This window comes from Gopherus flavomarginatus, chromosome 7, assembly GCF_025201925.1.
Source record: "Gopherus flavomarginatus isolate rGopFla2 chromosome 7, rGopFla2.mat.asm, whole genome shotgun sequence".
Classification (NCBI taxonomy): Eukaryota; Metazoa; Chordata; order Testudines; family Testudinidae; genus Gopherus; species Gopherus flavomarginatus.
This window is the reverse complement of record NC_066623.1, coordinates 38,628,623-38,641,235: the sequence shown is the minus strand read 5'-3', so window position 1 is coordinate 38,641,235 and position 12,613 is coordinate 38,628,623. Positions and strand designations below refer to the sequence as shown.

General features: G+C 48.3%; 1 protein-coding gene across 32 annotated transcripts in view; it reads right to left on the bottom strand.

Moving 5' to 3' along the window:
* The window catches only part of LOC127055754 (protocadherin gamma-C5-like), a 342,247-nt gene that overhangs the window by 31,260 nt on the left and 298,374 nt on the right, over window positions 1-12,613 (bottom strand). For all 32 annotated transcript variants that reach the window (XM_050963061.1, XM_050963060.1, XM_050963062.1 and 29 more), the window contains one exon: window positions 5,492-5,550. In XM_050963061.1, the coding sequence (XP_050819018.1) occupies window positions 5,492-5,550 (59 nt within the window). The remainder of the gene's footprint in view (window positions 1-5,491; window positions 5,551-12,613) is intronic.

The window sequence follows — 12,613 nt, the reverse complement described above, 5'->3', positions numbered from 1 at the left end:
GGTGTAAGTGACTATTTATCCCTAAATCCAGTTTATCTGAGCAGCAAGATAGACTGGAGAGTCTAAGGGCACTGTCTGTGACTCCATGGTGAGACTGTTATAGTGATCCAGGAGTTCACAGTTGTTACTGGCTTGGTGAACTCTAATAATAGAACACACCATCAGTTTGGGGCATCTGCCCTGTTTTTGACAGTCTGCTCTGAAGTAGGCACTCATGGTTGTGAACCACTCCAGACAGCATGACACGTCATGGGGCTTTAATTTTATTTAACAAAAAAAAAAAGAAAAAAGCCCTCTCTGCTGAGCATGCTTTAGGTGGCAGTGTGCAAAGACTGTGCCCTCCTCCAACATCCGCTTTCCTGCTCCCAGCATAAGAACTGCTTCAGTGGCAGCACTGTGTGCGCACAGCCCTGATCTCATCACAAAGGCTTTATGCTTTGAATAACATGTGCAATATACAGTACGGGGCCTGCTTCCATTATAACACAAGCTCAGAGCACTCCAGTGCTCCTCGCACTGGGGGTAATGCCATGGTAGCATTCTGTACATGCAGTACTGTGGAAGCAGTTCCTATACTGGTATAATATTAGGTACTATCCCTTCAAATAGTTTGTGAGCCTTCTAGCATCCCTAACTTTTTCTGTGTGTTTCAGAAGTCACCAGAACCCTGCCAGAGCAGCAGCGTCTGTAACTAGGCCTTGAATGTTATCTGTAGTCGATAAACACAGTTATCTGGACTCACTGTGCCCATGTTATTCCTTCATACCATCTTTGTTGTGTAATGAGCAAATGACACAATGGCTGGGATGAGGGTAGAAGACAAGGGAGGGGTGGCCATTGTCCAGAAAATGGCCACATGGACACTTTGCTAGGCAATGGGGGAGACAATATTAAAAAAACAACAAACACATTATGCCCTGTCTCAGTCTCTCAGACACATAATAAAGCTGTAACATTCACCCTCAGCTAAGCAGCCCCTTTAGATTTAACGGGGTCCAAAATCTCTTTGTGACTGTCCTAGGAAAAGTCGAGTATATTTATTATTAGTTATTATTACCATGCCCATGAGCATCATTACACTAGATAATAACGCCACAAGCTGCATTATGCAGCACTAGATTGTAATCATGGTGGGAGAGCACAGGCATGTAACTTCACTCTGACTACAGTTGCTTCCAAACATTAAACAACATTTACTAGATTTTCAGATATTCAGTTACATGTGCAAAGGATGTGTGTATTTGTGTGTATAATGTGTCTAGAGCAGAAATGGCCAAAGGAGAAAATAGACTGTAAGTCACTTTTACATTCTCCTGTTCTTTGCACTGGCCTGATTCCTGACATGAATAAGGGCAATCTTAAAGCTGCTTTATGTTATGAGTAGTGTAAGTGCCATCTGGGATCAGTTAGGCTAGGTACTTGGGTGTTTTGCATAACTAGAGTGGTGCAAAGCAGACAGCATCAGTGAATTAGGCCCAAAGATTACGAAAGCCCTATAATTGATAATTCACTTAAAAACACCTAGATGTGTGAAAATTCACATTAGACATTCTTCTAAGAACCTTAATTCTGAGGCAGATGATATCACTCTGTATGTGATCATAGCATGTCTCACATAAGTTTACAAAGACTGTTTTAAAAGACTTAAAATAGTTTCACTTCAAATGAACAGATGGGGTCCAGATCTGGATCTAAATCTTCCCCCATTTTCAAGGGTTAAAAGCGGTAATACTGGGTCAGACAAAAGGTCCATCTAGCCCAATATCCTGTCTTCTGAAAGTGGCCAATGCTAGGTGCCCCAGAGGGAACGAATGGAACAGATAATCATCAAGTGTTCCATCCCCTGTCCACAGGTGCCGACTTCTACTGACGCCAGTGGGTGCTCAACCCCCACTCTGCCCCCGGCTCTGCCCCAACTCCACCCCTGCCCCCCCCTCCTGCCCCCATTCCAACCCCTTCCCCAAAGTCCCCGCTCCAACTCTGCCTGCTGCCTGCCCCTATTCCGACTCCTTCCCCAAATCTCTGCCTGGCCCTACCTCTTCCCCTGGAGCTTGCTACTGCTGTTCCCGCTCCTCCCCCTTCCTCCTGGAGCTTGCTACTGCTGTTTGGTGGCAAGAAGCACTGAGAGGTAGGCAGAGGCGCAAGGATGCAGTGAGCTCAGGGGAGGAGGTGGAGGAGGAGGTGAGGTGAAACACCCCACTCCTCCGGTCCTCTCTAGTTCAGAGACACTAGGAGCTGGATGTAGACTTCCAGGTCCTCTGTACTTTCCATCACCATCACCAATAAATGTAACATATTTTAATGATCAAATTATTTACACATTACCCAAACTATGTTGTTTTGTTTCTGATATTGCTGCACGATTAAGATATATTTTTAAAGCACGTCTTCTGCAATGTAATGGCCAAAATTCTGGTCTCTGTAAACTTTAACTGACAGATGCCACATGTGGTTTATTCATTATTTTCATTACATTGATAACCTACACTTCATTGTAACAGGCCAGCAGGGGTAGGGCAATCTCGGCATGGGGACTCCTGAACAGTTGTCACTGACTATGAAGCTCAATCTGGAACTCTATCCTTTCTGTTCCAGAAGTACAACGACCTACCCTTCCTCTGAAAGACTCCCCTTGGTGTGCAGCTGCTCACAGTGGAACAGAGGTGAATATAGCCTGAAACTGTTATTAGTGTGTGTAATGTGAATTTTCACACATTTTGATTTTTGCAAAGAGAATGGATGAAAGGTAAAGCTATTGGTATCTATAGCTACATCACCTTAAAGGAATATTGGCAGACTTTTTAACACTTATTATTTAATTAGTTGTGTGTGAGAGAGAGAGAGAGAGAGAGAGAGAGAGAGAGAGAGAGAGAGGGAGAGAGAGAGAGAGGATGCACGTGCATGGTTTTGCAAATCCCACCTACATACATATCATATTCACATAGCTGATGGTGTGGAGTGGTTGCCCTTTTTACTAAGGAGTGATGAATTCACAAGTGGGTTATGCAGGTCACATAAGTGCCAGGAACACCCTTGTGCCACACCACACCTTCATGCACTCAGTAAATGCCACATATTTTACAGAAGATGGTACAGCTAATAATGCTTCTGAGAGTATTAAAAAGTTATATCGGGACTTAAAAAAAAAATTCTTCCAAAAATCAAAGCCAGGCTCCCTTAGTACCAGGAATCCAATTATACAGAGTTCAGAGGGAGAAAATAAAACATAACTAACAGTAGAAAACGCCTCTAAAATAACCCTAATAGTTTTTCTATAGACTCATTCAGTCTCAGCCAATCCCAAGTGTTGTCCCATTGCAAAGTTCTATTTCTCTCTCCTCACTGTGTGGCATGAGGTGACAGCCCAGGGTGCGAGGAGGCAATTGTAACATTGCTAGATCAATGACAGACTGAACAGAAGCAGTAATCTGTACGACACTCATTTGGTTTACTCCTAGTCTGTGAGTAGGGGCCCAATTTGGCAAACACTTAAACATGTGCTTAAACACTAATGCTTTGCTGAACTCAGGCCCAGAAGAACAAGCAGAAGCAAATCAAAGCTCCCTCTAAAGAATAGTTCCTGCAGGCCATGCCAGGAGCTGATCTATTGGGCAAGTGTGTGAATGTGCAGGGGATAATCTTGGTATCTCTACACCTTAGTGACTTTTGCAGAATCAGCAGGTAGGGTCACTAGTACAGGGTGAATGGAGTCTCTTCCCTTTTCCAAGGGCAGAGCACTGCTTCCACTGTGTCACTGGCTCTACTGGCCCAGAAGCAAATCAACCACCTGAAATCTCATTTTCACTTTCCCACTTAGCATCTTGCATTACTCCTAGATTGTTGGTCTGATCATAAATTTTATTCTGAATATTTAAACATTGTAATCTCCAATCCAAGTTATTTGGGATGGGGAAGTGGGAGCTTGATTTGATTTTTTTTTAATATAAATTGTGTTTGCAGTTAGTTGGTGTTTTATATTAATTGACATGCGCCTACAGATTATGATGGATGCATTTTTAATAAATCCAAAAATAAATCATATTAAATTAACCAAGCTAGTCTCCTGATTAATTCTGAGTAACCAGATTAATCTCATAAATTCCAAGCCACATTACTTAGTGACAGGGTTGACTTTATAACATGATTTCATGAATGATCCCACCTGGCTCTGTTCCCAGAAAGCAGCCCTCACTGCACACTCCTATTCACCCATGACTCGTCTCTCTCATATTTCAGATGGCCACATGGACACTTTGCTAGGCATATTTCAGGAGCCCATTGTGTACAAGCACTGTGTAAACACAGAAAGCTGGTCCCCACCTCAAAGAGCCTACCGTTTAAATGTAAGATGGATACAGCTGCTTAGCCTATAATGTATGTGTGCCTGTGTATGAAATCCACAGGCATATGTGAGGAGGGCTGGAGGTAGCTCAGAGAGTAATCTATTTGGAGGCGGGAGGGGGCAGCCAGGCTGGATGTGTGCTGAGAGTGGAGGACCAAAAGGACCATATATTCCATGTGTCTTTGATAGGCTCTTTCCTATCAGCCTCAGTTTCCCTGATCAACAGGGAATCCACAGAAGTCCCTCAGTTTCCCCGATCCTACCTAGTATCTGTCTGGTTTGCTAGCACCTGGGGAGACTCATATGCCAAATTTTGAAAATAAAATTTTCTCACCTACTACTAACAACAACAAATAGCATGCTAGGGAGAGTTGAAAACTCAGGGGATTGTTACAATGATATGGAGATTTTTACCTACAAATCAGCAGTTTAATTCCAGCCAGATTGACAGTAATCAAAATCTGACACCAATGTAAAATGTGTTGGAGGTTTCAGTGATTCCAGACTTGCACTGAAATCATTAAGCCACCAAGTGAAAGTCTCTGTGTAAACACTTTTATTTTAGAATAAACGTATCTGATTCTGATTTAACTTGAGCCATATTTTACTGATTTAAGCAAAAGCAAACTATGGTACTCTTATTCCAAAATAGGAGTGTCCACATCTGCAGGCTTGCACTGAGAAACAAACAGTATGAATTCAAATCCATTGAGTTAGTTCAATGCAAGTTTGTGTGCAGATAAGGCCTCATTCCAGTTCACAGTAGCCAGCTATAGGGAGCTAGACAGACGATGCTGCAAAGAACACCAGCAGAATTGGTACTAATATGACCCTTTTTTGGGTGTCTAGGCAGAGAGGCCAAGGACTAAATTGCCCACAAGATTAAACTCCTCTCTCTGGCCAGGAGTGCTCCCCTCCAGGTCAAGCATTAGCTGCAGAGGCAGGGTCGGGGTACGGGTGAGTCGGGAGGCAGGGAGGAGAAAGCTTGCCCTGCTTCCTAGGCTATATCTATTCTGTATATAAGCAGAGAAGCTCCATCTCCAGAGCCACCAATCTGGCACCTTCCGCCAGCACTGAAATCATGAAATCAACAAGAAAAATAAGAAAGTTCCAGCATGTGTGCAGAGGAACAGAAAGTGACTCACTCACCCACTGGTTCCAGGTCTCTGGGCCTGAGAGAAACGCCAGTCCGGGTTAGGCTGAGTTTGCTGCAAGGGAAACAGAAAAGTAATTTAATGCCTCTATTCTTGCCTTTGGAAATCAAAGAAAACTGATCCAGGATTATTGCAGCCTGGAAATCCATCCATGCTTAGGAGAAGCTAAAAATGTAGGTGAAAGAGAATAATTTTAAAATTCAGTGGAGTAACCAGAAATATACCTCTCCATCCAGGTAAAACAAACAAACATAGACACAAAACAACCAGATCCCCCTCCCTCTTGAATATCCCTGAATCAAGACAATTGCTAAAAAGCATGACAAAACAATTCAGTGAATAATCTTCCAGAATAAGCTCAGGAAACCAAGCTGTGAAAGAAATGAAGCATGCTATGGACTGATAAGGGCATCGGTTTAATCTGAAGAACTCTATAGTACCAGAAATAATTAACTGAGGGAGAAACAGAGTTAATTGATACTGAGAAAGATGTGTTTTAATGCCAGAAACTGGAATGATACCAGAACTTCCTAATTTGTCCTTTCTCCCTTTCTAAAATGCTTGCACAGTGTCTTGATTTCACATTCTATATTTTAATTAATCTTTTCCTGGATACTGTGTCCTTGGTGCATTACAGTATTTTTCTGTCTATGTAGAAAAGAATTCACTTCCCACAACAAAATATATTCTTTGTTTAGGAGACACAACAGACTATAGACATAACAGACCACTATGGAACTTGATTAGTGGGCCCTGTATCGCTTTTCCACCCAGAGTTTTATTATCAGACAAGGGGCAGTTTGTAAATAAAGGAATATATGAAACAGCTCTATGTATTAAGTCTTCGTAAGGAGAGTTAAAAGGAAGAACTGTTTTCTGTCTGAAATACAAGTACTTCCAAAAATTACAGACTTCTAGTTATCTTCTTAATTAACTCTGCAGTAATATCATGCTGCCTTTAGCACTGTAAAGATGTCTCCTGGGTTATCTTCGGAATGAGCAGTTTAGGCTTTATAAAGCAGAACAGGAGTTTACTAAGAAAAATGGAAGACAGATACAACTGACCTAGTTTTTATTTGGCAGAAGTTGTGATATTACTAATTTACCTATAGCTTTCATGATTATGGTAAAGAAAAGCCTCAGAATAACAACTGACTTCCTCACAAAGGTGTCCCTTTGTCATCCAAGCTGTATTTATGCAAATTAAAAATATCTGTCTTTGACGTTTTAAAAATAAAATATTTACACACACACAACAATACATATATAGACACACATTTTGTAAATGATGCCATCTCTATTTATTTTCTGAAATGTTACTGTAATTGTCACTTTCAATTTTAGGACATACAGTTACTGACAAAAATAATTGTAGAGCTGGATCCCAAAATGATCAAACCTGGATGCCTAAATTTAGGCATTTATAGCCACGTACAGGCATCTAAATAAAAATCGCCTTATTTTCAACTGTCCTGAGCGCCCTCTGATCTCACTGAGTTCAGTGGGAGCTGCAAGTGCCAAGCACCTCTAAAACTGGGGGCTTGGCTACACTCGAAACTCCAAAGCGCTGCCGTGGGAGCGCTCCCGCGGCAGCGCTTTGAAGTGCGAGTGTGGTCGCAGTGCCAGCTCTGGGAGAGAGCTCTCCCAGTGCTGCAGGTACTCCACCTCCTCCTGGGGATTAGCTTGCAGCACTGGGAGCCATGCTCTCAGCGCTGGGGCACTGTTTACACTGGCGCTTTGCAGAGCTGTAACTTGCTGAGCTCAGGGGTGTGTTTGTTTCACACACCTGAGCGAGAAAGTTGCAGCGATGTGATGTGCCAGTGTAGCCAAGGCCTCAGGCTACGTATTTATGCTTCCAAGTTTGAAAATTTTGGCCGGAGTTGTCATCATGACGTGATCAGCATGTAGTACAATACGTCACCAAGTGAAAAGTTTCTGCCACACACCTACAAAATACAAAAAGATCAAAACAGATAAACTTTGTTTAGCAAACTACTCAGTTCCAAGTCCAGCTTCACATGCAGAATAAAGCAGTAAGAGGTAAATACAAAAAACTTCATATTTAACTTGAAGAAAAGCTGGAAAGCTTGCCTCTCTGTCCAACATAATAAGTTGGTCCAATAAAAGATATGACCTCGCCCACTTTGGCTCTCTAATATCCTGGGACCAACACAGCTATAGTAACACTGCATATAACAATGCAACGTGTCACTTACAAAACTTAGAGTATGTAATCAAGGAATGGTTTAAGGAGAAGCTGCAGTTACCTGGCCCAGTCACTCTCAATTTAGGGCTCTGATCCTGAAATGTTAGATGCTATTCCCATCTAGGCATCCCACCTCCATTATGCAGAGCCCCGACTTTTTCCCCTATCTCTTGCTGGACAGGTGGAGGTAATGCACTTTCCTCAGGAGGCCAAAGTGGATTGAAAGTCCTGAAGGGGAAGAGTGGATATTTATGAACAGTGACTCTGAACAGAAAGGACAGCAGGACACACACATAGCTTACCCCGTCACAGGGACTCACTAAAGCACTGGCCACCTGATCAAAGGCAGCCATGCTCTCCCCGGTAGTGGAATGGCTGAAAGGTCTTACGAAGAGGAAATCCCCTTGATCAGACACTGGAGAGAAACAAGACTGGTACTGTTGTGTCTGGGACACCAGCCCTGCTCCACCCACATCCAGATACTTGATGAAACCGTCCGGATTCAACTGCCCAGGGAAGTTGGATGTGGACTTGCGGCCTGTCCTCCTACAACACTGTGAGAGGGGCCAGCCTGCAGCTGTGGAGACTGATTTGAGGCACCTGGTGCCTAGGACAGCCAGCATTACGCATGACACCAGGGAAATGGCTACCAGGGAGATGATGAGGTAGAGAGTGACGCTGGATGCTCTGGAAGGCAATTTGGGAAGGTCCAAGGCCTTGGCAAAGTCTTGTACTGCATTCTCCTCGGGGGAGATTACTAGAGCCACTGAGGCGGACAGGGAGGGAATCCCATTGTCCCTCACCTGGACCACCAGCCTGTGGGGCGCTTCTGACTCCCTAAGTGCCTCAGTTATTCGGATCTCTCCGGAGCGGAGCTCCACCCGGAAGGGACATGGCTCACTGGTCTCCTGGAGCTGGTAGGAGAGCCAGGCATTGTGGCCACTGTCAGCATCCACCGCCACAATCTTGGTGACCAAGTAGCCGGGTTCTGCTGAGGAGGGGACTGTCTGTTGGAAGGCGGAGCCCCTGGGGACAGGTGGGTACACAATGGTAGGTGCGTTGTCGTTCTGATCCAGGACGAACAGGTGGAGCATGGCAGTGCTACTCAGGGCAGGGGACCCAGCGTCCTGCACCTCCACGGGCACCTGGAACACTTTGTCCTGCTCATAGTCAAGAGCCCGTAAGGCGTAGATGGTGCCATTCTCTGGGTTGATGTGGAAGTAGGTTGAGATGGGCACATCCTGCATGCCAGTGTCCAGAATGGAGTAGGAAAGCTTGGAATTGGTGCCCACATCAGGGTCAGAGGCGGATACAGAGAACACGGAGGCCCCAGGAAGGGTGTTCTCCTGAATGTGGGCCGTGTAGGAGGGGCTGGAAAAACTGGGCACATTATCGTTCACATCGGAGATCTGCAGGAAGATTGTTTGCTCAGTGGACCTTCGAGGGGACCCAGCATCTGTGGCTGTAACAGTGATGTTGTATCCAGCAGCCTTCTCTCGATCCAGAGGCCCAGCAGTGACCAGTGAGTAATGCCCTTTGAAGGAGCTCACCAGTTTAAAAGGAAGATCATTGCTTATCTGCAGGTGGACGTGTCCATTTTCCCCAGAGTCACTGTCCTTGGCACCAATTAGCGCTATCACAGTCCCTGGGGGTGCATCTTCCTGCACGGGGCTGGACAGGGAGGTCAGCACAATGTCCGGGCTGTTATCATTCACGTCCACCAGTTCCACCCGGAGGCTGCAATGCCCCTCCATTGCGGGAGAGCCCTTGTCTCTGGCTCGAACGGTGATCTCATACGCGCTGGAGTTCTCGTAATCCAGCGGGGCTTTGGTTGTGATCTGCCCTGTCTGGGGGTCCAGGCTGAACAGCCTGAGAAATGTATCGGGGGCATTATTACTGGTTTTGAACGAATATTCAACCTGCCCATTCAGGCCTTCGTCCAAGTCAGTGACGTTCAGCTGTGTAACCAGAGTCCCTGACAGGACATTTTCTTCCAGAAACACTTTGGAAATTGGCGGATCACACACAGGGGGGTTGTCGTTGGCATCCAGGACATGAACTGTGATCCTGGCAGTGCCTGATCTCACCGGGTCCCCACCATCGAGAGCTGTTAGGGTTAAGTGATGGGCCGCCACTTTCTCTCTATCCAAGGCTTTCTCCAGCACGATTTCAGGCATTTTCACACCATCTCCTCTTACATTTATGCTCAGGGCAAAATGGTCACTGGTGCTGAGTTCATAGGTGGAGATGGAGTTGGAGCCCATATCTGGGTCTTCTGCTACCTCCAGGGGTAAGCGAGTCCCTGGGTTCGCTACCTCGGTGATCTCTAAAGAAACTTCCTTCTTCGGGAACTGCGGTGCGTTGTCATTGACATCCAGGATTTCCACCTCCACCCGGTGCAGCTGTAGCGGGCTCTCCAGCACCAGCTGGAGCTGCAGGGAGCACGTGGAGCTCCGACCGCACAGCGCTTCCCGGTCTAGTTTCTCATTCACAAGCAGGACTCCGTCGGCCAGGTTCACCTGGAAGTGCTGGCGGCCGCCCTCGCTGACCAGCCGCAGGCTGCGGGCCGAGAGGCTCCGCACGTCCACACCCAGATCCTTGGCAATGTTCCCCACAAAGGAGCCGGGCTCGAGGCCCTCGGGCACTGAGTAGCGAGTCTGTGCGCGAGCCGGGTCCGGCAGAGAGAGGAAAGCACCAAGCAGCAGGAGCTGCCAGCGCAAACTCGGTCTCCCGGCCATGCCGCGCTCAGCTGTGTGTGTCTGAAGCCACTCGGCGCCGCCTCCCCGGCTCCCGCCCCGCCCGCTGCCTCCCGGGAACTCGCGCCGCCGGTTCCAGTGTCCCCAAAGTCCGCTCCACGGGCGCTCCCGGCTGCCCGGCAGGGCGCAGCGGCGGGGGAGGGGGGGAGAGTTGCAGCCGGAGGAGCGGGAGGGGAGCTGATCTCAAACGCTCAGTTCCCCGGCAAAGAGCGTCGCAGAAAGTCGGCGGGCGCTGGGTGCGGACAAGTGACTATCCCTCCTCCCGACAGCAGTGCCCCTTCCCCAAAACTCACCCAGCCTGCGCTTCACGCACGCAGCCCCGCCACACCCCCCGCTCTGCACTGCCGGGACGCTGGCAGCGAGTCACCGGCAAAGGACACCCGAAGCCCCGGGGTGCGTTCAGCTCCGGCGGGGTGGCCCAGTGCAAAGGGCAGTGCTGAGCAGAGCGCTCAGGGAGAGCTGTGACTTGACACAGAACCTGTGGGGGGCGGGGCAGGGGCAGACGCGGTACAGAGAGTGGCCGTGTCCTCTCCCCAGGCCCGGCACGAGAAGTTTAGCGCTGTCCTATAGCACGTCTCGTGCCTTTGCAACACACCGACCCGGCCAGATACGCTGCAGGTCACACGGTGGGGTCAGCTGCGGACACTGCATTGGCACGTTCAGGGAGCTCACCTCCGTGGAGAAGCTGCGATCAGGCGGGCTGTTGCCCGAGCTGTTTCCCAGGCTCACAGACGGTTTAATGAACATGAACTCGCTGATGTCCGAGACTGGAGAGAAGCAGGATCTATACCCCCGGGCAGGGGGGGCCGTGGCAGTCACCTGCATGTCGATCGTGGCGTCCCCCAGGCTGGGCTGGTACTGTACGTGTCCGAGCAAGGGGTTTGGGGGCACCCGGAGCGTGTCCGCTTTCACACAGCAGCCAACCGCAGCACGTGCGTCTCCCCTGACACACCGGACACCCAGCCCCACCAAAGCAGCCAATGACAACGCTGAGATTATTACTAATGAAATGATTAAATACAGTGTTAACCTGGGGACACTCTCACTTTCCGCCGCCTGAGCCTTTAACCCCAGGAAGGCTTCGGGGGCATTCTCCTCCAGCAACACCAACACGGTGACGGAGGTAGACATGGGCGGCTCGCCCGAGTCTTTGACTACCAAGAAGAGTTCCTGCGTGGCAGCATCCTGCTCCTGGAGGGCTCGAGTGGTCCGGATTTCTCCGGAGCGCAGGGCCACCCCGAAGAGACCGGGATCGGTTGCCTGCATTAAACGGTAGGCGAGCCATGCATTTCGTCCGGAGTCTAGGTCCACCGCTATGATCTTCGTTATTAAGGCCTGGGGGCTGGTAGAGCGGGGAATCCTGAACTGGATTACTGAGTCCTTCCCGGTCAAAGGGAACTGGATCCCTGGGGCGTTGTCATTTTGGTCTGTGACGAAGACGTGGACCACTGTCCTGCTGCTGAGAGCGGGAGAGCCGCCATCTGAGGCTTCCACCTGGAACTGGAAATAAGTGGTTTGCTCGTAATCAAAAGGCAGCTTCGCCGAAACCTGCCCACTTGTTGGGTTTATGGAGATGTATGCGGAGGGATCCGCAGCGGGACCTTTCCCTGGGCTGCTCAGAACAGAATAGGAAAGGCGCGAGTTCTGGTCCAAATCAGGATCGGTTGCGGATACCGTGACCAGTATTTCCCCCACCGGGTTGTTCTCTTTCACGACGACTTCATAAGAAGTTCTCTCGAACTGTGGCGTGTTGTCATTGATGTCTGCAAGCGTGATGGAGAGAACTGTGTGTCGTGAGAGGGGGGGGCTTCCCAGGTCAGAGGCGGAGATGGTGACATTGTATTGGGAGACACGCTCGCGGTCCAGCCCTTGGCTGGTGAGCAGGGAATACTGGTGCTCAAAGTCTTTCCGAAGTTTGAAGGGAAGGCTTCTGGGTAGATGGCACTGGACTCTCCCATGCTCCCCGGAGTCTCTGTCTTTCACGTGTATCACAGCGACCACAGTCCCGGGAGGGGCATCTTCACTCAGGGAGCTAGAGAAGGAAGTGAGGACCACCTCTGGGGGATTGTCATTCACATCGGTGATCTCTACAGTGACGCTGCAATGCTCCTCCATTGTGGGAGAGCCCATATCCTTGGCCTCAACTTCAATCTCA